This window comes from Silurus aristotelis (genome assembly GCF_946808225.1).
Source record: "Silurus aristotelis genome assembly, chromosome: 11".
Taxonomy (NCBI): Eukaryota; Metazoa; Chordata; class Actinopteri; order Siluriformes; family Siluridae; genus Silurus; species Silurus aristotelis.
Window position 1 is genome coordinate 8,970,957 of NC_139584.1, and position 25,235 is coordinate 8,996,191.

General features: G+C 37.8%; 1 protein-coding gene across 2 annotated transcripts in view; it reads right to left on the reverse strand.

Annotated features, from left to right (window-relative positions):
• nphp4 (nephronophthisis 4) overlaps nucleotides 1-25,235 on the reverse strand; it is a 204,936-nt gene that overhangs the window by 168,155 nt on the left and 11,546 nt on the right. For both annotated transcript variants that reach the window (XM_083555325.1, XM_083555324.1), the window contains exons 4-5: nucleotides 5,140-5,294; nucleotides 4,846-4,910 (exon numbers count right to left, since the gene is read on the reverse strand). In XM_083555325.1, the coding sequence (XP_083411451.1) occupies nucleotides 4,846-4,910; nucleotides 5,140-5,294 (220 nt within the window). The remainder of the gene's footprint in view (nucleotides 1-4,845; nucleotides 4,911-5,139; nucleotides 5,295-25,235) is intronic.

Sequence of the window (25,235 nt, forward strand, 5' to 3'; positions counted from 1 at the left end):
AACAGCACTGTGGCAGCGAACAATGCCTCATCAGCAGCTGGGAAAAGTACAGGGCATGTTTTTGGGATGGTAGAAAAGTGGTACTTTTCGCTCGGTACTGGTGTCTGTGATTAGCACACATTCACAGAGTAATAAGAATGCCTGTTTCTTGGTGAATGGCACTGTCACAGTAGAGCAGGCAAACCGACAAAACGATGGGTTACATAACGTATTCCCCAGTTATTTGATACCAGTGTGAGGTGTTCCACAATGGGAATCGCTTTGAGCGTGACCAACTATGGAAGCTCCTATGACACCACGTCTGTCATAGAAGGTGTTCCACAATGGGAATCGCTTTAAGTGTGACCAACTATGGAAGCTCCTATGACACCACGTCTGTCTTGACAAACAGTTTGGACAACTCAGACACATTTAGTCTATAAAATCACACAAAAGTGTGTGGTGTAGCCAAACTAGCTGACACACCAATATTATGAACAGAAACTCCCCTAAGTATGGCCCATGATATTGTCATGCCCCTAGCAGAGTGGGCCCTTAGACCCTCATGCACCTGAGAACCTCTGCATTTATATGCTAAAGATATAGCACCAACAATCCAGTGGGACAGCCGCTGACTTGACAATGACTTCCCCTTTTGGGTAGTAGCCCAAGACAAAAACAGCTGGTCATTCTTCCTAAAGCCTGCTGTTCTCTTGACATATGTATGGAGAGCCCACACTGGACATAATGAATTCAACCTCTCATCCTCCAGAGAAGAGCATTGAGGAGGTTGGAAAGATGAAGGCTCTGTAAAGGGACTACTGCTTATAGCCGCTGCAGCCGCAAATGAATGCTTTACCCATGATGTCTGATCTCGGATGCTAACCACCTTGCTGCCCACTGGGAACAGGTCTCGCACTCCTCGCCCCCATCAGTCTCCCTCTTTCTGCTGCGGCTGTACCAAAACCCTGTCATGCTGGCTGAGAGGGTGGTCGCAGTGTTTGCTTGCATGGTAAACAGAGGCAAAAAAGCCTAATCCTCTTGTTTCCTGAGGATGCTGGTTTCTTTCATCTTCTCAAGAGCTGGACCAAACAAACCTTTAGTAGGGTCGTAAGCTGCATCCATCACCTCCGCTTTCTGCGTTTCACCCAAGCCTGACAGGTTTAGCCTTAATGCTCTCTCACCTGACACAGCCAAGCCCATCACACAGCTACAGCTCTGAACTGCACCTTGGAAAGAGTCATTAAGTCGTTACACATATCTCTGTCCCAGAGTGCCGGGTTGGGCACTCCCGTGTCGAGCTGTGCCAAAGTTTCTGACTGGAACACGTACAGTAAAGCCACAGTGTTCAGTGAGCCCACTTACTGTGCCACGTATTTGTACATCCTCTGATAAATGGACACCGTCAGTTTCTCCATATTGCTCGATAGCGAAATTTGAGAGGAGGTAGAAATAGAGCGCCGATTCGGATTGAAGTAATAGGCCACCCAACCGCTGGGGTGTCCGTCCTGTGCCAGTTTCCCCTCCTTTGGATCTCTAGCTTAGAACACCCTTTCGCAGGAAGCTTGCTCTTAAAGCGGCTAGACCAATGGCGAGACATCTCCTTCATGCATGGTGGGCAAGACAATGAAGAACAGATTCGATTCGAATTACTATGCCGGCCTCTACAGTTCGATTCAGTTAAATTTTCAGGAACAATTTTTAAAAAGAAAAATATTATGACGCTTAAAAACACCTTTATTATTTCAGATTTTTTTTTTCTTTTTTCATTATCATACAAGATCTCAAATTTTGTTGGCCAAAAAAAAAAAAAAAAAAAAACAAGCTGTGAAAAAGAATGAGATCATCTGACCAGCATGTTTTTTTTTATGTTTTAGAACTATGGGATGTGCAAACTGGGACCTCTGGTGTTCAAATATTGCAATTACATTTAATGCATGATTAAAAGTATGCCGATTTTCATGATTTGTTTGCCTTTCCTTGGTGCATTTCATTTTATTTATATTTTTTTTTATCACAGTGCATCATTAAAATCTTTAAAAAACTGTAGTGAAGTTTTTTGCTGAGACCTTCTTCTGTCATTGCGATTGTCATGCTGTCATGAGCTGCATTTCATAGCTTTGTAGAAACTGTGAGAAGTTTGTAAAAACCAAACACTCAACATTATATGTAATTGGTTAGTCTTAGTATTTAATAACAGTCTAGAGCAGTGTACAGAAGTATGTGATTTGAGATTTAAAGCTGGTCGGTCATAGACATCTCTGAAACCTAGTGTTTTATCGTTTCGGGCGACACAGGCACGTTCCTTTTGTTAATATGTAACAATATTAATGTACATATATTAAACTTTATTTTAATTCAAAAATCCTCTCACAGCATGAATAACAGCTTTACACACTCTTGCCATCCGGTCAATTAATTTCTCCAAACTTTCAGCTAAAATGCTTTGTAATGTCTCTAGTAAATCTTGGCAAAGATGTTCTTCACTAGTTGGATATCCCTTTGTGCCCTTACAACCCAAGTTCATCCCAGAGCAGTTCAACAGGATGCAGGTGTGTTGACTGGGCAGGCCATTCCATCACAAATAACACTCCAGCTTACTATATGCTCTCTAAATGCTTTATGCTGTTTTTTTTGCATTTGACTCCAAAACCATAAATGACTAGGTGTTTCCAAACTTGCACAAGCAACTCTCAAGATCTACACAAGCAAAGCTCTAAAATACTGACGACATGCATGGCAGCCATTTTGCATACGTGCATGCACAATTACAAAAAGAGTACATTTGAGCCTTAAGCACACTCAATGCAATTGGTGCTCTTTCTCAATTCTCATTATTTTGCCATTTACAGTTCCTGAGGTTTACCTTTTATGGATTTTTGTGGTTGCCATACTGAAAAAAAAAAAACAGCCATGCCCTGTACATGTTTGATAATTTAAGTATGATTGGTTTTTTTATCAATAAACCTGTGAATTGGTGACTGCTAAGAAAAGAAACATTACTAAAGCTCTGATGGGATTATTTGGTTTGGCCTTTACAAAAAGTAAAAAAATCAATACTAAATGTCCATGTGATTACTTAATAATGAATAGCAAGCAAAAAAACATAAATCATAAAAATGGTAACCTGCAGAACATTATAATGATACGGGTTAAAACTATTAGCACCACCATTATAACCACCATTACTATGTGCCATTCAACTGCCCTGCTTTGAGTCAAAGCTGTTATAGAGAGCCTGTTATAGAGCCTGTTATAGAGGCTGAATCACAAATAACATACAGCTTTTTGAATAAAATTGAGCATGCGCCATTTAACCATTCCGATCTATTCCGATCTGATTCGGCATTTCTTGTCACGTGTACGCACAACAAATCAAACATAATTTAAAAATGGTTCGTGGTTTGCACTACTAGTCCTGATCAAAACAAAAGTAGTCCAAGTCTGATTGATTGATGAATAACTTGACGCTTCCATTAACTGGAGCAGACATTCGATAACATCAGCATTTTCATGTCGTTTGATCGGATGGTCAGAGCTCGCAAACAGCATCTGTAGCAAACTGCACAAGCTCAAATGTGGATTTTATAGCTGGTATTTATTCCAAAAATCCATTTATTCTCTGTCCATGACAGACAGAGAAGAAGAAATTGTTTTTTTTTCTACACTTACAAGGACTTTTAGAAGATGGACTTTTCAAGAAAAGCTGGATATCATGAGGAAAGGTCAATCAAAAAAGTTCTCAAGCTTTTTAAAGCTTAAATCGTGTATACTGTTGTGTGTTCTTTCCTGTAGCATGTGCACAAAAAAAAAACTATTTGCCTTCATTTAATATCGCCAAGAAAAACTATAATGCACATTATAAATGTGCAAAACGCATAGAAAACCCTGTTGCTTCTGCTAGAGATGTATGCGGGTGGTTCAGCTGTGGCTGCAGTGAAAGGAGATTTGTTGAATTGTGTTAATTGGGCTTCCTTCTTTAGTAATGACATTCATTCATGAGATATCTGTCTAAGATGCAGCACTCTGTGATAATATGTTTCTGTATTATATCGACACCAACGAAGGCATGACCTGCCACTGACCTATTTACTACTAACTTTTTAGTTATTGTTGCCTTCCTGTTATGGGCAGCCAGTGTGGGCTTTCTGCTCCCAACTTCTCATCAACATTCTGTCCATTTAACTGCCACTCACTAGATGTTTATTTGTTTGCTTGTTTGTTTTTCACAAACTTCTGTGTGAACTCTTGAGACGAGTGTGTGTGAAAACCCCATGAGATCAGCAGTTTCTGAAACAAACTACCCGATCTGGCACCAAACAAGTCACAGAGATGATATTTTGTCCTCGTTCTGAACTTCAGTTCCACTGAACTATAGCTCTTAAGCTGACAAATAATGGCAGTTTTACCTCAGTTCACTCCTTTTTCATCAAGAAAAATAACCAGTTTGAAAGCCATATCCATATTTTAACTGTGGACAAGTGGTCTGAGAACCCTGCGATGATAAAACGTCCGGGAAAAAAGTCAACAGGACAGAATTTCGAGTCGACTCGTCGTGAACATCAAAAGCACCGGTGACTTTCAGTTCCACTTTAATACGTACAGAGGAATGAGTATGATTCGTGTGAAAAAGAACTACGGACCAGTGTGCGCACCCACGGTGCCCAGGGCCAGTGTTTTGCTAATAGAATACTCAAGCAGCTATAAAACATGATTTATAATGCATGGGAACTAAAACACTTTTGAAAAATCATTCTATATTGATTAGCAAGCCAGCATGACCTGGAGCACACGCCCTGTGTAAATATATAGCACATTTAATATAATGTACTGCTGAATGGAGTGTGTGCGCATGTGTGTACTCACTTTGCAATGGGTTTCTCAGTGTTGGATGAAGCAGCACTCGAGGAGTACCATGAGACAGACTCAACCTGACACAAACGGGAAACACACCCACACAAACACACAAACTGTAAATGTAAACACTCATATGAATGAAATTACAGGTAACTGCATTCATTTGGCAAATGAAGCCCATTACTGGTGAAACAAAGGTGTGAAGATGTTGCCTTATACACACACACACACACACACACACACACACACACACACACACACACACACACACACACTGCTCTGAAAAACAGCAGTGACCTTTACCTGCCCTCTCCCTGTGCTTGTCCAGAGAAGAGCTGCAGGATGCCAAAGCCCTGCCCCACTGCATTCTGGGAAGTGTATGTCCCAGGAAAGAAGGAAACCAGCTCCACGACAGCCACCACTGAAGCCAAACATAGAGGCGTGTGGAAGTATACAACCTGCAGAGAACAAGACAGAAAAAGATTCATGTTGGTGCTGTGGTCATTATTGTACTGTTATGTTTAAATGTTGAATTATAACATCATAATTTCATTCAGCTATATTTCTTTTCGACCAGAATTCATTTTTCCTTTAAACTCATAAATAAATTGGATCATTTTTACAATGAAAAGGTGGGATAATGAAATTATTAATAATTACCATCAATTATTATCCTTTGAAAAAAAGATATTTAACTTTTTATAAGTACAAAGACAGGTGTTCTCAGAACTCACTGTTCTCATCCAGCAATTTTTTAAAGCATTTAAAAGCATGCACATCAGGGTAAATATACTGTATATATTTTTTCATTATTAATAAGTTTACAACTAATTAGAATATTTTTTCCCCTTGTTTTGAACTGCTAGAAGTAAAATTAAAGTTACACTTCAAAATCAATAAAGATTTGAACTAAATATATAAATCTAAAACCTGAAAATGCTAATGGCATGAAAAGATTCTTACCTAATCATCCTAAATTCTGATAGATGCAGAGAATTCAACATTTATTCACCGTCAACTGTGATATGGACAATAGTTTGTGGACACCGTACCATAAGATTCATACAAATATAATCATAATCAATATAGTCATAAGTATGATATGTGCTTTTTGAGCAAACTGATGTAGGGTGAGGAGGCCTGGGGTGCAGTCAACGTTTTAATTCACTGCAAAGGGTTTTAACTGGGTTGATGTCAGATAGTTATCTCGAATATCTCGGACAATTGTGTGCCTCTTTGTGGTAACAGTGTGAGAAAAAAAGCACACGACTGGAAAAGACAGGAAGAGCAAAACAATATGCAAACAAGTCAGATGTCGTTTTCGATGTTAATTGCATACAAAATGCTGACACTTGTATGTTCTCTGAGATCAAGTCAATTAAAAACACGAGAAGAAGAAAAACTTAAAGGAGGTTTAAAACAACAAGTCTTAGAGAGTGACAAAAAGAAACATTTTTTTTTTATTTATTTAAGGAAGGGGGGGGAAAAAACCCCACTGTGAAATAGCACGTCTATAAAATTAGACAAAAGTGTGAAAAAAGGGGAGAAGACACCTCTAATTAACAACCTTATCTAAATCAGCAGCAAACTCGCTGAGGTAAACAGCATGTCCTCAAAATTCTGCAGCAGTGCAGGGGCGCCACCGAGATGAGAACAGATTCAGAGCTAATTATTTCGACCTGAAGGGAAGAGGTGAAAAGCATCTCCTTTGCCATATCTGCAAGGCGGGTGTCTCCTTGGGCATGGCGAAAGAAGCAAAGGCTCCTATCTTCACAATGACTGAACTGAAAGCCAGAATCCTCTACACGGAACAGCGCAGATGTTCAAGCTCCGTGCGAGGCTTGAAATCTTTTTCCGCCTGTAATGAAAGTCGGATTGAATGCTTCCAATCCAAATGAGCGATGCAAGGGAACAACAATGTTATGCACAGTGAACTTTAGAAAAAAAAAAATCATTAGATCCAATAAGGAACGTGAAAGGCAAGAAAATAATCAGCATGATGTCACATGATTGTCGCTTGATGAGAAATGAGTGAAGTCCTGAGGTATTATCCCTCTTACAAGTCTTTTTTTTAATTGAATCCAAGTCATGCTGTTAAAATTTTGTTTAGCTCTTACATTACAGCAGCTACAAATATTTATTTTCTGAACTTCTGTCAAGTCATCCATTCTAAACACTCTTCCATATCTGGCAACCTAAAAGAACTCGTTTAGGTCTGACCGGTTCAAAACACTGACATTATCCCATACAACCAACCAACAAACAAACCAACCAAACAAAAAAACAAATAAATAACATCCCCTCACAGATGATGTTTCCACAGCAACGATTATACTTTTTTCCTTCATTTTATGTAGAACAACATTAGACAAGTTCATGTCCATAAACTCATTAATATAAACCTGTGATCTGTTCTTCACCAAAGAACTATGGTCAGGTTTGAAAATCAAGAGCACTGTTGTATTATAATGGTAACTTAAACCAATTCCAGCAGGACAAGAAGACATAAACATTAACATATTAGACTTTTACGTTTCATTGGGGATCTAATTCCAACTAATAGGCGCTAGTATATTACACCTTACTACAATAACACAACACAAACCCACAATTTGCCATGACGTCGAATAGTTTTCTAATCATTGTTTCATGGTATGTTAGACAACATGCCAGAGGTATCTTAGCTCTGGCTGCGTCCACATTAATCCAGAAAAACTTGAAGGCTTTCTGCCTTTTGGCCTTCCATCCTCACTGAGGGCATTTCTGTCCCAAACGGATACATTTAAAAAACATGTGACATATTTATGGAAACTGATAAAACAGATATTTCAAAAAACTACATATTTTTAGCCATGTGATATGTGACCTCAAAACAAACAAGATGGTCAACAATGTAGCCCTGCACTTGCTGTGCTTGCCATCTGGTTTGAAAGCCATTTAACCCCAACCAATTATTCCTACACTGGCTACCTTTTAAGTTTTGAATCAACTACAAACTATTGCTTCTTACTTACAAAAACAGTAAATGATTTGGCTCCCATGTATCTATCCAGTCTTCTAACACGCTACAATCCGTCACGCTCCTTGAGATCTCAAATCGCTGAACTTCTAGTAGTTCCTAGAATAGCAAATTCCACTAAAGGTGATAGAACATTCTCACATTTAGCTCCTAAACTTGGAATAGTCTTCCTGAAAGTGTCCGGGGCTCAGACACACTCTTCCAGTTTAAGTGCAGATTAAAGACGTATCTTACACATAACACACAACACATATTATAACCTTGTGCTCCAATACATCTGATCACATGCGCATTATCAACTTGTGCTTGTTAATATCATGAACAGCAGCTACGCTAATTCCTCTCCACTGCAAGCTCAACTCCAGAGGTTGCGCCAGCTCCAGCTGTGTACCACCTCATGAAGATAAGAAAAGTAGAGTGTAGAGTTTAGACATTGGACCTCTTCATATTTTTAAGGGTCTGGCATGGAGAAACTGGTGTTGGATCTATGATGAACTAAAATGTTGAGCTATTTTATGAGTTGCTCAGTGGCTCCTGGTTCCACATCATCTGACTGTAGAAGACTGTAGAAAGAACATAACTCAATCACACACACTCCAGAGTACTCATGTTAGTTCTCACTCTCCAGTGTTCTGTATTGATTAAAGACTACAATCACACTCTTGATATCACCTAAATGAGGATGGGTTTCCCTTTTGAGTCTGGTTCCTCTCAAGGTTTCTTACTCATTCATCTAACGGAGTTTTTTCTTGCCACAGTCACCCCAGGCTGCTCATCATGGATAAATACACATACTTCTTTAATTTTTATGTTCTGTAAAGCTGCTTTGAGACAATGTCAATTGTGAAAAGTGCTATAGAAATAAATTTGAACTTGAAAGCGTTAAAGATTAATGTCACTTTGTACAACCTTTACACTGCTTTTTTTTCCAAAAAGTATTAAATGCTCACTCACAATCAAATCGAGAGACTGAATGTAAATAAAAGCCTCATGAAAATGGCCAGAGGTCAAAATGGTTAAAGCTTCTTATTTTATTTTTTTTAGATGTGTTGAGCCAGCAAAAATGCTTCTATCCAACCTGCTGCTTATGATGCATCACAGAGCAACTTAACACTCTCAGAGAAATGAGTTGTCAGCCCACATACCACATACAGTACATGTCTTTGACTAGTCCGTGTTGTTGTGATTGACTGACAAGAAAAATTAACACGATCCATCTCACTGGTAAAGCACGGCCTTTAATTTATACTTAATGGGCACCGATCAGGCATAAGATTATGACCACCTGCCTAATAATGTTTTGGTCCCCTTTTTGCTGCAAAAACAGTCCTGACCCATCAAGTATTAACAGCATTTACTTCTTCCTTGGCCACCCATGACACTGTCGCTGGTTCACCACTGTTCCTTCCTTCGACCACTTTTGATAGATACTGACTAATGCAGACTGAGACCCCACAAGAGCTGCAGTTTTGAAGATGCTCTAACCCAATCGTCTAGACATTATAATTTGGCCCTTGTTAAACTTTTAACTACATAAAATTTTACTTGCAGCCTAATATACATGACAAAGAGATAATCAGCGTAAATCACTTCACCGCTCATAATGTTATAATGTTATGCCTGATTGGTGTATGTAGTGTATACTCCAGTACACAAAATCCCAAGATAATAGTACAAATGGTCTCCCCAGTGCCACTCTGAAGTTTAAAGTTCCAGTCTTTTTTCTTAGCGACTAAAATTCAGCAAGGATACAAACTGATCGATCAAAAGAAGGTAATCAGAAACTAATCAATAAAATGTAAACTGCATTTAGAACAATCAAAACACTAACTCAAAATCATGTGCATCTGTCAATCAATGGTTTAACTCTATGTTTAAAACAAAAGTGCACAACATATGCACTTTTTTTTTTTTTTTTTTTTTTTTTTTTTTTAAAGAATCCACCCACATGCACTCTGAAGTAACTCCTGACACCTAGAAAACATTTTACACTGCGTGGTTGATATATCGAAGCTGCCGACCCTGTCTTTCTCTCTGTGCGCCTCCGTGTTCCTCTCTCACCGAGTCTCTGCCTCGAGGTCAATCGTCTACGAACACATTTCCTATTCACATGCTGCCTCTTCTCTCCTCCGTTCTGACACTTTCCATTTCGGTGGGGCGGACCCAGATAAAAAAGCGACGCTCTCAGATTGACTATCTTTTCCATCTGACTCTCGTTTCACACTCATCACTTCGTTAAAGGCCTTGTCGAGAGACCTCGAAATATTCTACAGAGGATACGTGTACGTTCTCAGCTGCAGACTTGGGCAGTCAGGAAATGTGTGTGGATTTTGCACATGAACCTCTGAATCACAAAAAAAAAAAAAAAAAAAAAAAAACTCATAGGAAAAAAAATCTCCCCTTCATCATGCTCCCAGGGTCATTTAATTCTCTAGTGTTTGATTACCCCATCTTATATTCTTGCTTTTTTCCCTCTCTATTTTCCACTCTCTTTCATTTCACCAGTCGAAATAGAAAAAGGGTTATTTTTGAACTAGGAGCTCTAAACAAAAATTTTTTGAGGACATCTATTTTTAGTCCTCGATCTCTGAATATCGTCTCTACACACGACTTTTGATCTGAATGCTATAGAGAGTAAGTGTGTTCTAAAATTAGCTCTGAGGACTTTGTTACAGTCTTTTTTTCTTTGGCTTTTCCCACCACATACAAATGCACAAGACGTATCAATCAAACCTAGACCCGAGCTGAGCCCGTCGCATTTTAGCAGCCACCAACTCTCTTACCAATTTCATACAATTTGAGTTGGGAAATCTTTAGACTGGCCTGGACTCTGGCCTTCCAGGATTAAAAGTCAGACACCTTTACCCAGTGTTGAAAAACTACATCATTATAGTAGTGCAAATATCATATTATGGTGGATTTTCCTTAACCGAATAAAACATACCTCATTACATTTCCACTACATTTAGTAATGCTACATGATGCTAAATTGAACAAGCTAGGTAGCTGTAATAGGTTAGTTTAAAGAATAACAGATCACCAACTACACCATTTCCAGGAAATTTCCTTTGGAAGTCATTTGCTCATGCGTGTTTAGCTAGTTATCAAAAATCCAACTAGCCCCTTTCACTACTAACTACAATAGATGACCAACAACACTATTATTGGAGTTCTTTACTTCCTTGTTTGCTAGCATTCGCTAGACTTTGTATTCTCTTCAAGTTTTCTTCAAAAGATGTAGCCAAATGCTACACAGTAGCTTCTGATCGAAAGGTCACAAGTTCAAAACCCATCATTACCAAGCTCCCACTTGAGCAAGTCCCATAACCCACCCTGGCTCGGTTGTATACATAAGATAATTGGAAGTCACTGAAGTGGGTGTCAGCCAAGTGCTATAAATGTAAATGCAACGTCTGCTATGACTTTTCGGTAGCCTACTGGAGGAAGTAAAGCTTAGTGGTTAAGATGCTGAACTTGAATAAACAGGCTTATTTTATTGTATATCCACTAGGAACCTAATCAGGCCACATACAGATCTGGGAAGCACATTAAATAATTGGATGGAGATTAGCATGGCTAAAAAAATCTGGCTAAACCCCTGTGAAACAGATCACTAAACAAAAATTTGAAATCCAAAACAAATAAGTTTTTCTACAGTATGGATATGTGTTAACTGATGTCCTGTTTAAAAAATAAGGTTAATATGTTAGAAGATATTTAATGTTGCAAATAAATAATTAATAATCAGCTATTTTGTCATTAGAAAGGCATATGACAAACTTGCCTAGGAAACTAGGAAAAACAAAGCAATCATTTGTTCAACTCAAAACTCCTACTTTTAAACAAGGTCTCTTTCAAACCTAATCTACTTGTTAAATCTATAATACCTGACTGTTTTGAGAAGAAAAAATGTACAGCATTCATTACAGAAAGCTGGCTAACTTGATAACAAGAGATCCATCAATTTATTTCCTCTGTTTTCCAATGTTTTGTCAGAAATTACATAATTCAGATTTCTGAGGTCAAATGCAGCAATTGGAATGAAGTTTATTTCTCAATTTGCCTCTAGTAAAACAAACTTTAAAATCAATGCAAATAAAGTCCACACGACTATTTAGAAAAACATATGATTGAAGGTCAGGTGGTTGGTTTTGTACAATTTCTTATAAAAATGATATGATACATAAGATATGAACAAAAGGCTCTATCTCTTAACTAAACCGCAGTCAATGTAAAGGTACGTAAAAACGACAAATTGCTAATCGTTCTCGTTGCAAAAGGGAGAAGGAAAATACATATTTACTCAAACCATTTAAACAAAATGACCCAGTTGCTCTAAAGTGAACCAATGGCTTGAGCCAGGTTTTGCATACCTTCAGTAAAAATATGCTAAGCCCCTTGTATTCACTTTATTTCCTTATTAGCATAAATGTGCTATTGTGGACCCCCAGATGTCCACCACAGGTTAATGCTCGAGATTTTCTCTTTTTAAAACCTTATTTCAAAAACGACTCTCCTTGCATAGTCTGTAATAAGCCTCTGAGTGGCCTCTGTATACGCATAAAGAACATCTTTGCCGCTAACAAATGTTAATATCAAGGAGTTGCACTGTTTTATCCTCGAAGCAACGTCTCACCTCGCAGGCTCCTTCAGGTTGATTTAGTTTGAGGTGAAAATGTGAATCAATACACTTGTCTCCTGGGGATAACGAACACACCAACTACAGCTTCAAACTTCAGCCCAAGCTTCTGTGACACCTATAGGGAAATGGCTTCAAATGAAAAACACAGCCCACAGCCACAGACCACAGTGGACCAGCTTCTGTTATATTGACCTGACTTGTACATGAAATATGCTTGGACATTTTTGATGTTTTCTACTTATCAAGAATTGATTAATACGTATATACAATTACATGCAACACCCAGCGCTGAGAAATGTCATCCTTCAAAAGAAATCAAGCGTCATTAGGCTTGAAATAAGGATTATTGGTCTGCAGGGTTCATTGGGGAGGTTTTTAACCAAAATTAGATCTGTCAGGAAAAAAAGCTAAAATGGTTTTGCAATGTAAAAGCTCAGAGAGCAGTAGTCTCTTGTGCGTTCTCATCCGTCATCTTTTAATATTCCTCATCGCTGAAACGTATCGAACGTTTCCCGGTGATGCAGAACGAGTTTATTGTACGAGTAATGTGTGAAACCTTATATGTCGTATCGCTGGCGCTATGTTATTCATCTTAAAGTGACTGGATAATGCTGATGAAAGTAATGAAACTTTTTCTGCTGATAGATTCGCTTCCCAGATGAGTGATCCTTGATGCCGATAATAAACTAATGCTAATCATCCGGAAGATGTTTTCTCGCCTGAACAATCAGAAATTTATACAAAAATCCCGGTTTGAAGGCCAAACTAGGGCTGGTACCACTTCAAATAGGTCAAACAATAAAAGTTCGTTTTGGAGAAGAACTGTGCTTTTTCCACATCTGTTTTTTAATAGTTCACCTTGTAGTTTTTGCTTCAGTAGCTCCTATACCTACAGTATGAGTTAATGCATTATTCCAAAACACCACATGCAGTGTTTAACTCAACTTTATTACAAGTATTATAATATGTACATACATAATCAGGCTACATGCTGTTTTTGAAAGCGTTTTCCATGGTGCACACGAGTTATCCCACCGTAAAACACTTAATGCACATCTCTGATTACAGCCTTCACCCTATAATGTTTTAAATGGTCAGGGTTTATTGGAAACACTCATTTGTACTATTTATACACTTACAAAATCCAAGAGGCAAAGACACTGAATAACTTTTAATAAATGAATAAATAAATACTTTATGTATTAAACACACGATGGACACTTTTTAGCCTTTACCTACAGTGGCTATAAGGAAGTCTACACACCCTTATGAAATTGCAGGTTATTAAAATATAGACAGAAACAACAACATAAATGTCAGACTTTTTTTTCATCTTTAATGCAATATTCCAAAAAAAAAAAATGTTTTGCACAAACTCCGAAACTAACACTTTGTGGGAGCACCTTTAACTTTATTACTGCATCAAATCTTTGTAAATAAGTCTGTATTAACTTCACACATGAAGACTTTGGAATATTATCCTACTTTACTTTTCAAATAAGTTTAAGTTCCTGCAAATGGAATCTCCTGAGGGGAATCTCCTGTGTAGGTCATTCAATTGGTTTTCAATGGAATTGAAATCTGGGCTCTGACTGGTCCATTCCAGAACATTGATTATATTTGTGTGCTTTGGGTCACTTTCGTGTAAAAATGTAAAATGCCTTTTTTAACAGAGAAGGTTTTGTGCTAAAATATCTTGTTATTTGGAGCTATTTATTTTCCCATTAAATGAATAGAAGCAGCCCCAAAGCATAATGCTACCCCCACCATTCTTTACTGTTGGTATGGTGTTCCTTGGATGGTGCTCTTTACAGGCTTTGCACCGAGCATACTCTTTAGTATTACAGCCAAAAAGTTGTCTCATCAAACCATTTTCCAAAAATGGTTTGGGAGATGATTTAGACAGGCTTGCAAATTCTTCTTTATAATAAACAGCTTCCATCTTGCCACCCTACCCCACAGCCCAGACTTGTGAAGAACACAGGAGATGGTAGTCGCATGCAAGTAGTGACCAGTGCCTGCCAGAAATTCCTGTAGCTCCTTCAGTGTTGATGTCGGCTTCTTGGTAGCGTCCCTGATAATTTTTCTCCTCTTTCTCCCATCAGCTTTAAAGGAATGTCCTGATCTTTACAATGTATCTGTGGTTCACATTTCCTCCACTTATTGATGTTTTTTTGGTACATTCAGTGCCTTCACTAATCTTTCATATTAGTACTTTTTAACAATTAAGTTTTACAGTTTCTGTTACAGTTTATCTGGTTTGGAGCAGAATCACTGTAATTGATGGTAAGTTTATGACATTTACCTACAGGCCTTATTTTGAATGTGACTGCTTAACTTTAAGGACAGTTAGAGCCCCTATTATGATAGAACATGCAGACTTTTGCAATCAGGTTGTTGTAGGTTTTTATTTACATATATATGAAATATTACTTTTTGTCTATGTATTTATGTTTGTTTAAAGATTACATTAAAGATGTAACAAGCCTGACATTATGTTGTTTGTCTTTATATTTTAAAAAAAAAGTGCAATTTCGTAAGGGTGTGTGGTCTTTTTATTTCCACTGTATATAATTTCACTGTACATTCTTCACACCTCTGCATCTGTAGTGAAGGAAATCTCAAACGAAGCTACATGCTGTATACAATGTTGCATTTGTCAAAAGCTATTCTGCTTTAAAAAAAAAAAAAAATTATAAATTTAATAAATTTATAAAAATAAATAGTAATAACCATAATCACAATATGCTTGTTTCATTGTCTCCTTAGATTTACAGTCAATGTCCATATACTCTCAAATGATAAAGTGCCAAAGGTATAATATAGGGAGATTTTTGTTTGCTTTTTTTTTTTGGTTTGTTTACTTTTGGTTTTTTTTTTTGGTTTGTTTTTTTTTGGTTTGTTTACTTTGTTTTTTTGGTTAGTTTTTCTTTTTTATTAATTATATATTTATATGTAATTGGTGTTTATTTACATAATTGAATTTAAATAATTCATACATATTTACATATGTAATATTTTTGTTCATATAACAGTTGCTCAAAGGCAAAAGTGTGATAAAACTTTCAGGGTTCTGCTCTCCTTCAAGACTCCAATTTAAGCTCGAAATACTTAACCCTGCCACGTTCCTCTCAAAACATCAGTGCTTTGCTCAGCACTTTCTAATCCTGTGTGTGTGTGTGTTTAAGCTTCTTTGAACATTTTGCTGGACAGCACACGCAAGCAATGCAGCCAAAAAAGATCTTTCATAAAACTAAAACTAGGGTGGATCGGGGAGGAGAAAGTGCAAGTGCAAACTATCTAACTAACACTAATACAGATATGTGTAATGAATAATACACAACAGGTCAGGATGTTAACGTACCAGGCATGCCACAAAGCCAAAGAGATCCTAAACACCTTCCCATAACCCCCATCCTATAGTAGACTTTTTATTTCTACATTACCTCTATTTCCTCTGCATTATGCAATATCATAACCCATGTGCAATAGATTCCCTTAACTAGCAGGACATTTTCTGCACTAGTGATACTTTATGTCACAGGCTGATGTGTAGTGTTTTCAATGCTTGGTCATCTAGTAAGTGTTTGCATGAGTCTGTGACCCGTTCAGTCCAGTACTGCTGTCCAGCACATGTATAGTAAATGTGCACTGTTGGTTTGAAAATCTTTTTTTTGTGTGTATAAACTAGTGAAAACTATGACACATGCTAAGATACACTATATAGACAACACTTTGTGCATTTACATTTTTGCCATTTATCAGACACTTTCATCCAGAGCGACTTATATTTACTTTATTCATGCAACTGAGCAACTATGGGGTTAAGGACCTTGCCAAGGTGTGGATCCAAAGTACAATAGTGTAACCACTAAGCTAAAGTAGCACATCCCCCACTTGTGGACACCTGACCATAGGATTCATATGTGCTTTCTGAACATTCTGTTTCACATCTAGTCTCCATTTGCTGTCATTTTATCCTCCATTCTTCTGGACAAAAATCTGATTTTGGAGTGTGGTTCTGGAGATTAGTGCTCATTCAGCCACAAGAGTGTTAATAAAGTCAGATACTGATCTAAGATGAGGAGGCCTGGGGTGCTGTCAGAGTTCCAAAACATCCCGAAAGTGCTCAATAGGGTGGAGGTCTGTTCTCTATAGCAGGCTGCTCAAAATCTTCCACTCCAATCCATGGAAAACAATTCTTTATAAAGTGAAGTGAAGTGAAGTGAAATTGTCATGCTGAAACAGGTTTTGGGTTTCCTAGTCTAAATGTAGGGAAATGTAATAATACATATTGCTGGAAAGGTCAGGTGTCCCAATACTTATGTCCACACAGTGTATGTCTAGATATTTTAAACACTTTTAAATGTTTAGCTGCTTGTTAGTCTGTTCATGCAAAAAACATACATATTTAAACATACAAATGTTAAGTTATATATATATATTTATTTATTCTAAGAATTTCTAGCAGACGTGCTTTGTTTTATTCACCTTTCTCTTAAAGCTGAACGTCCTTCTTATCCATCGCTCTTCTTTATAGAGATAAGAAATAAGGTGGTGTGTGTGTGTGTGTGTGTGTGTGTGTGTGTGTGTGTGTGTGTGTGTGTGTGTGTGTGTGTGTGTGTGTGTGTGTGTGTGTGTGTGTGTGTGACTGCCAAATGTTGAATTAGGTGATTGGACCTGTCAAATGTAACCATTCAGAATGAATGAACAAATGAATGAATGAATAAATTAATGAATGTCTAAAAGGCTTAAGAAGAACAGCATTACCGGGAGCATGTCAGGGTTTTTTTTTTTTTTTATCCAACTAAATTGAATAGTCTTTTAAACAAAATCAAAACCGATTTTAACTTAACGTGACAGAAAATTACACTTTACAAACTACTGCAACAACGAAAGAAAATATGCCCAGCTCCTCGTATTCACTTAATTTCCTATTTGGCATAATGTTGCGTTCCAAAAACATTGTGGAACCCAAAATGTCCGGATTGCTAATTAAAAAAAAAACACGAGGGGAAAAAAAAAACGTTCCCAGTATTTGCATCATATTTCGTTAAGTAGCTCCTGTGTGTCTGCTTGCAAAGAAAAAACAAAATGTTAATACCAACAAGCTGCTTTGTTTTATCCCCAAAGCAGACTTACCTGAATAGGCACCTTCAATTCAATCTAACTTCAGGCACATCTATAAAGCTTTAAACTTCAGTCTCAGAATCTGTGCCACCTATGGCTTTAAATAAATCTGTCCATTGCATACAGATGTATTGGCACAGGTGCACGGCTGGAACAGCTGCTATGCTACTACACTGCGTCGAATAATCAGGTGTGCTCTCAATCTGCTTACAGGTTACACTGGCTGCAAACATTTTCATCCATCTTAATTGGGGAAATTGGACAAAATGCGACACAACCATCATTTGGATGCGGGTCGCATGCAGGTTACGAGTGTCTACCAGGCAGTAATAAGCAGCTCCCGAGAACAATCGGTGCATAATCATGACATATACGGGTTAAACGAATTATTTCCATCTTGGCAAAAATGCCTTCCAAGTGTGATTAGACAAGAAAAACAGATTGGGAGTGCAGTAAAAACACTTTGACCTGCATGAAAATATGGAGCACTTTATATCCAGAACATAAAATGCATATGATAGCGATTGCAGTGGCTGGATTTATACTCGTCTCTGTTAATGTCAAGGATAGAGGTGAAAGTTGTTGTTCAGGAATAAGTGCACAAGAAAAAGTATTTACACCCCCCAGCCCCCCACCCACCACCTCTCAATGTTTTTACGGCTAACACTAAAACGTACCGGTCAATTCTGTATCATCCTCCAAGCACTGATTTGGAATTACATTTTGGTTCCAATTTGCTGTTATATTATCCTTCACTCTTCTAGGGAGATGTTTCACTAGATTATGCTACATATTTATCTGCACTATTTGCACAATTGCTACTTTTTGCACTTCTGGTAGATGGCAAACTGCATTTTGATGCATTTTCGAAAGTTCTTTCTTTCTATCCATCTATCCATCTATCCATCTATCTATCTATCTATCTATCTATCTATCTATCTATCTATATCTATCTATCTATCCATCCATCTATCCATCTGTGTGATTGCTTGATGAGATTTGTGTTCATTCAGCCACAGGGATGTTACTTAAGTCAGATACTGATGTAGGGTGAGGAGGCCTGAGGTGCAGTCAGCGCTCTAGTTTATTCCGAAGGTATTCAACAGGGTTAAGATCCACTTAAGATCTTCCACTCCAAGTCATGTAAAGCATATCTTCATGAAGCAGGCTTTGTGGACAGGGCCATTGCCATGCTGGAACAAGTTGGGGTCTCCTAGATCAAGTGAAGGGAAAATGTCATACTACTGCATCCAAAGAGATCCTGTACAATTGTGCGCCTCCAACTTTGTGGTAACAGTTTTGGGAAGAACCACAAATTTCTGGAAAAAAGTTCCAATACTTGTGGTTATACACTTTATACCAAAATATTAGAAATACATGAAAATGATTAGCTGCTAGATAGTTTGAGTAGCAGAAGTGGTCTTTAAATGTGCAAATATTCAGTTATAAATAAAATCAATGAACATATTCATAGAAAATAATTTTTGGTTTAATATGTAAGGGTTTGTAGCAAATCATGCTTTGTTCTGCAGTAATATTTTACGAGTGTCTGCCAAACCATAATAAGCAACAGGTGAAAACCAATTAGTGCATAATCATGACCCATACGGGTTAAACTACTGATTTACATCTTGGCAGAATTTCTTCCAAATGTGATGAGACACGAAAAAGAGGTTGGGTGTGCAGTAAAAACACACTTTGACCTGCGAGACAATATGGAGCACTTTATATCCAGAACATATAATACATAAGATAGTGATTACAATGATTGTACATATACTCGTTTCCCTCGTCAAGAATTAAGGTGAAGGTTGATTAGAATAAGTGCAGAAGAAAAAGTATTTGTATCCTCTCCACCCTTCATTTATTTATTCTTATTATTCAACCTATATATATCCACCTCCAAACCCAGATATCTCTCCCATCGTAGCTCCAACCTCACACTTCAGTACATTAAAATAAATCTCTAGCATGTTTTCTTACAGCTGCTATCACTATTATTAATAACATTAATTCATTATTAACTAGATTATTAGTCCACATGGAAACAGTCAGTAATCAAGTCCGCATCCACAAAGACTCTTGCTTTTGTGCCTCAGTGTAATAAAGTGTTTCTCCAACAGGCAATCCATAACAGTCTTTTATTCCAAGGCGAAGCCCATGCTTGTATTATCATTTTATGTCTCAGGGTGACTTGTCAATGCCACTAACAGGTCTATCAAAGGTAAATAAACAGCTTGGAAACCCTACTGCCAGTGACAGCATATGCTTAGTTTTAAAATAAAAAGACTTTTCATAACAATACAATGCCATCAACAAATCATTCAGTGGGAGAAAGCATTAAAAAAAAAGGCTGCGGCACGGCATGCTAATGGGGACACATTAAAATGTCATCTAGTGCAGCTGAGGCAGTTTTGCTATTATAGAGAGAGAGAGAGAGAGAGAGAGAGAGAGAGAGAGAGAGAGAGAGAGAGAGAGAGAGAGAGAGAGAGAGAGAGATTATTGGAAAGCTGTACTTTTTGTGACAGGGTAATTAAAGAAGGGCATGTTGGACTACACTGTGTCTGTGCTGCAGTAAAAACAGTGCACGTTGGGTAAAGGAAAAGAAGACGACACTACTTGCCAATACATGTGTGTTTTGATGATGATAATGATGATGATGGTGGTGCTGTTTAACAATGATCTCATTCGGTTTTTACCCTGAGGTGAAATCTGGTGACTGTGACGAACAGAGCGTACGGTTACATCGTTTTTATTGTCAGCAAACCATTCAGCGAGCCATGAACCCTTTGGATGGGGGCTGGGTCATCTTGGAAGAGGCCACGCCCATCGCGATCAAAATGATTCATGTTCGGATAAAGGTGCTCAGTTAGAAGGACTCTGTACTGATGTGCAGTCACTCTTAACCTTTACAGGACGAGTGAACCCAAACCATGTCTGGAAAATGGCTCCCATAACAAGCATTCAGACCTGAACTGCACTCATGATTATGAATATAAAAGATGTCTCCCTGGTGATGGCAGAATCCCATTTATTTATTTTATTTTTTATTTTTGCACTGCAAACCTTACTAAAATATCACTCTTCACATAATAGTTGATGGTCTGGTCTTGCTAACTATAGAACCAAGATCCTACAAAGGTAAAAGGAACTTTATATTTGTCACATAAACAATAAAGCACGGTGGAATTCTTTTTGTTCTGCATATCCCAGCCATGTTAGGAAGCTCAGGTCAGAGCGATACAGCGCCCCTGGAGCACAAAAGATTAAGGGCCATGGTCAAGGGCCCATAAGTGGCAGCTTGGCGATCCTGAGGCTTGAACTCTAAATGCATGTTAGCATTTTAATTTGTGTAAATAGTGCTTTACAATATGGAGTCCACAAGGTGTCGGGAACATTCTAAAATTAAAGTTTGCTGCAGTTTTGTCAAATCCACATGCATGATGCATGAAATCTTTCATAGTGGTCCCAAACCCCCCTGGGCCACACAGAAAGAATACATAACTTACATTATTTCTGTTTTATTCATTATCTGATTCCGAATGATGTTTTATTTTGGATATTTACCGGATTCTCTTTGCCACATCTGTCTATGACTCACTCTTGATGCATGTCAAGATGTCTCAGTCACTTGTCTTAACTCCATCCACTACCTTCTTAAAGGGGCTGCTCCGGCTGCTAACACATAATACATTACCGCTAAATTGAAACCCCTAAGCTATCAAAATGAACAAAAAAACAACACAGTGGGTTCACATTTATTAAATTGTCCCGGTGCGCAAAAAAGGTTGGGGACCGCTGATCTACTGGATTCAGATCTGATGACTAAGGGAGGCTATTGTTTCTACACTGAGCTCATTTTTATGTCCATGCAACCAGTTGGTGGTGATTTGAGATGTATTTTGTGGTAAGAGTGGACGATTCTCAAACTGGCTTTGATATTAGCATGAAAGAGTCCAACATATGCTGAGAAAACAACCCCAACACCATCCTCACCACCGGAGTGAACGATTGACATAAGGAAGGTTTGGTTCATGAATTTATGCTGTTAATGCCAAATTCCTCTCCTACCATCTGCATCTGCAGGTGACATTTCTTAAATCAACTGTTCACTTATGAATACAGCCTAAGATTTGTGGCAGGAGAAGTCTGCTATAGAGCTCATTCACATGTTTTACCAAAATCCATTATATAAACTTTTTCCCTCAGTATAAAGAAATCTAATATTGTCTCCTGCTGAGACAAACCAATTTTGTTTAAAATGCAGAACAAAATATAGATGACGTAAAGTGTAAATGTTATGCAGCTGAGTGCATTTGCATTCTTTCTTTCATTCCTTCTTTATTCTTTCTTGCTTTCTAATGGACTTTAAATGATTACTATTGGCCTATTTAAAGCCACAAAAAATGAAAACAGCACCTTAAATAAAAATCCTTTTTAAATCTAGTTGGCAAAGTATGCAGCCCAAAACACTGTATATATATATATACAGTGTTATATATATATATATATATATATATATATATATATATATATATATATATATATATATATATATATATATATATATATATATATAAATATATAACACACGGCCTTCTGTTGTTATTTTGAGGATTTTTTTTCTGTTGGTTTTTTCATTGAATAGTTCATCTTTACTTTTGCTACTATATTACTAGTTTTCCTAAAGGTCAATATCAGCAGCTCAAGAGTCAGTCATTTTTTCTTTACAAGACACTCTGCTATCTCTTCCTTATTAAAAAAAACAGCATTTGTATTGGTTCGTCCCTTTTTTTTTCAATATTTACAAGTGTCTGTTCAACATGATTCAGCTTTTTGCCTCAATCATGGTCATAAACTTTGGACGGACTCTCAAATCGGATTGGCTAGAAATTGATCTGACGGTACTGTTACCTGCAACCCAGACCACACGTTTATATCAAAGTGCTGGTTCTAATGCATAATCAAATCTATAAGAGCACCTAATTTACAAGGGGACAGCAGATGTCCCACACAATCTACGACTGAGGATTAATGGATTGAAGAAAAGCCTATTTGACATTTATAAGAGGTTTTCCACCATAAGAATGTCTTTGGGACAGAGGGTTTTCCTGCTAAACGAAGAATGAACTATAAATGGATATAAATTCCCTACTTGATCAATGTATAATAATAAATGTTATATGTGTAAATAATTTGTTATTATTGTTTTTTGATTCATGAATTTAGTGCTAATTTATGCTCTAGAAAGTAACCAGGAACCATGTTGCAATAGTTAATATAAAACTAAATAAATATTACATTATCAAACAGAGATGCTCACGGTAAACTGCATAACATTTACATTCTGAATAAAGTGTGTGTGTGTGTGTGTGTGTGTGTGTGTGTGTGTGTGTGTGTGTGTGTGCAGCATGGCTCTGATTGCTTTGTGAGGAGCTCTATTGACTACTGCAGACTGGTATTTACTTTGTCTTTGGATTTTCTGTTTGCATGCCCGAGGCCTTGAAAGCCTAGACCTTGGTTTTGTTTATTTTAGCAGGAATTGAAGAGGTTTGTGCTTCATGGTGTTCAAATAAAAAACATGGCCTTGTCCTGTATACCAGACAACAGCATGCAATCTTCAGGTCATCTCAAGTCGGCCTTCAGTTGGGTATTATAAAAAAGCCTTACGACATACCACCACATCATCTCTATCTAGAAATCAGCAGGGCTTAGGTTTTAAAAAACAAACACCTTTTGCGATTAAGAAAGGCTCATGAAAAATATTCTCACGCAGTAAACTCACAGCCAATCTGGATAATAAACAGCATCCCCTTCCTGACCTTCTCATGAACCAGTGGAGCTCCTTTAGTAGAATATTTCACTCTGTAGAAAGGGAGGTGGTTTATGCTAACAGCGATCACACTGCACAGCAGATTATCACTGTGTTGGGACATTACTCTGAGCCAGTTTTAGGATTTGCTCATTGAGCCATATCTGCACTTGAGTAGCTGAACTACCACCATTCACTATCCGTATCCATATACACTGCCAATTTATTGTTACCACAAAATTAGAAGCACATAATGGTATAGGACTTTTTGTCTATTGATCTTATTGCAGACTCCCAAGTCCAATTTTGCACTGATGAGTTGAGCTTTCAATATTATTTAATGCGAACCCTCAGTAATCTTCTTCAGGTCAAATAAGTACTAGTTATTATGGCCCTATAAAAGAATGACTAGAAATTGAATCCGATTTTCCTCTGAGGAAGTTATAACCCAAAACCCCAAATATTCTAAATGGTGTTTTAATGTACATGAGCGTTCATACTTCTGCAAAAGACTCAAAGCCTCTTAAACAATAATATGTGATCCACTTTTGGTCTGCTGATAGTCTGAGAGTGAATGCTCCAGGCAGAGAAGCCAGATGAAGCCCCAGGTTAATGATACAGAAAAACTGCTGACTGCCTGGCCAGAACTCAGGCCATTAGTAAGCATCGGCTCTCTCTCACACACATACACACACACACACCTGGTGCCTCATCTATATTGACAGGAAGCAACTGTTTCATTCAGTTTACTACGTTGGAAATTGTAAACATGCCAATCTCGCACAAGCTACAGGTGTGTTTTGTGAAGACATAAAATAAAGAATATTTTAGGAAAAGTCCTGGATACATGTGTGTGTGTGTGAAGTGCTTGGGCCTTCTTAGATTTTTTGAATCAGGACGTAGACATCAGGACCTAGAGAACATGTAACCATTTCTCCTAAATATGTCAGTAGTTAGATAAGCTACTCTGATGGTATGTTGCTGTGGGTGGTGTGACACGGCTCGGCGTGTGCAAATTGCCCATAACACGCCTCCACGCCGCTATTTCCTTTGCCAAGCAAGCTATGTCATGCTTAAATATATACCCTTGCTGAAATCGGTTCCACTTCTCGCCAGATACCGCATGAGCCACACTAAGCTAAAAATAGTACGGACCATTGATTGGTCAAGCACAGAAATTACTGAAACGTCCCCATGCCTTTTGGTTGCGGCCACTACTCTGTCAAAGTGTCTCACGCTTCCCGAAAGCAGCCAGTAGTTTAAATAATTGAAGCGGTGTTAAACGGACACTAATGGTTCGAATTCATCTTTATCTATTTACCCAGAGTAATGTTTTCTTATCACTCTTCAGCCTGATCTTGCATTACTCCCCCATGATCCAATTAAAGTGCTCCATCTTCTAGTTAAAGCGACTCCCAAACGGCTTCCTTTGTCCTGTCCTAGTGCACCTTACATAGGTGTTAACAAACTCGAACCCAATGGCCTACCCAGGACAAGCACATGTAGAGAGATATCTTAGCTTGCATTATGTAATGGTATTTTTTTAAACAATGGCAAAGTTTGCACTCAATAACCTTTGAATTTTTGTTTGGGCCAGTAAAAAGCCACTAAGGGCTACCATTAAAGTAATAATAATGTCCTGAGGAATTTTTACAATTTAACATCAGGTCAAAAAAAATAAAAAATACCTGGTTTCCTTAAATAGCCAAATCCCCCCCACACAGGCATACACACAAAAACACTCAGGCAACATACGGACAGCCCAGTGTTTGCATTGACTGGTGAGCCAAGGCAAG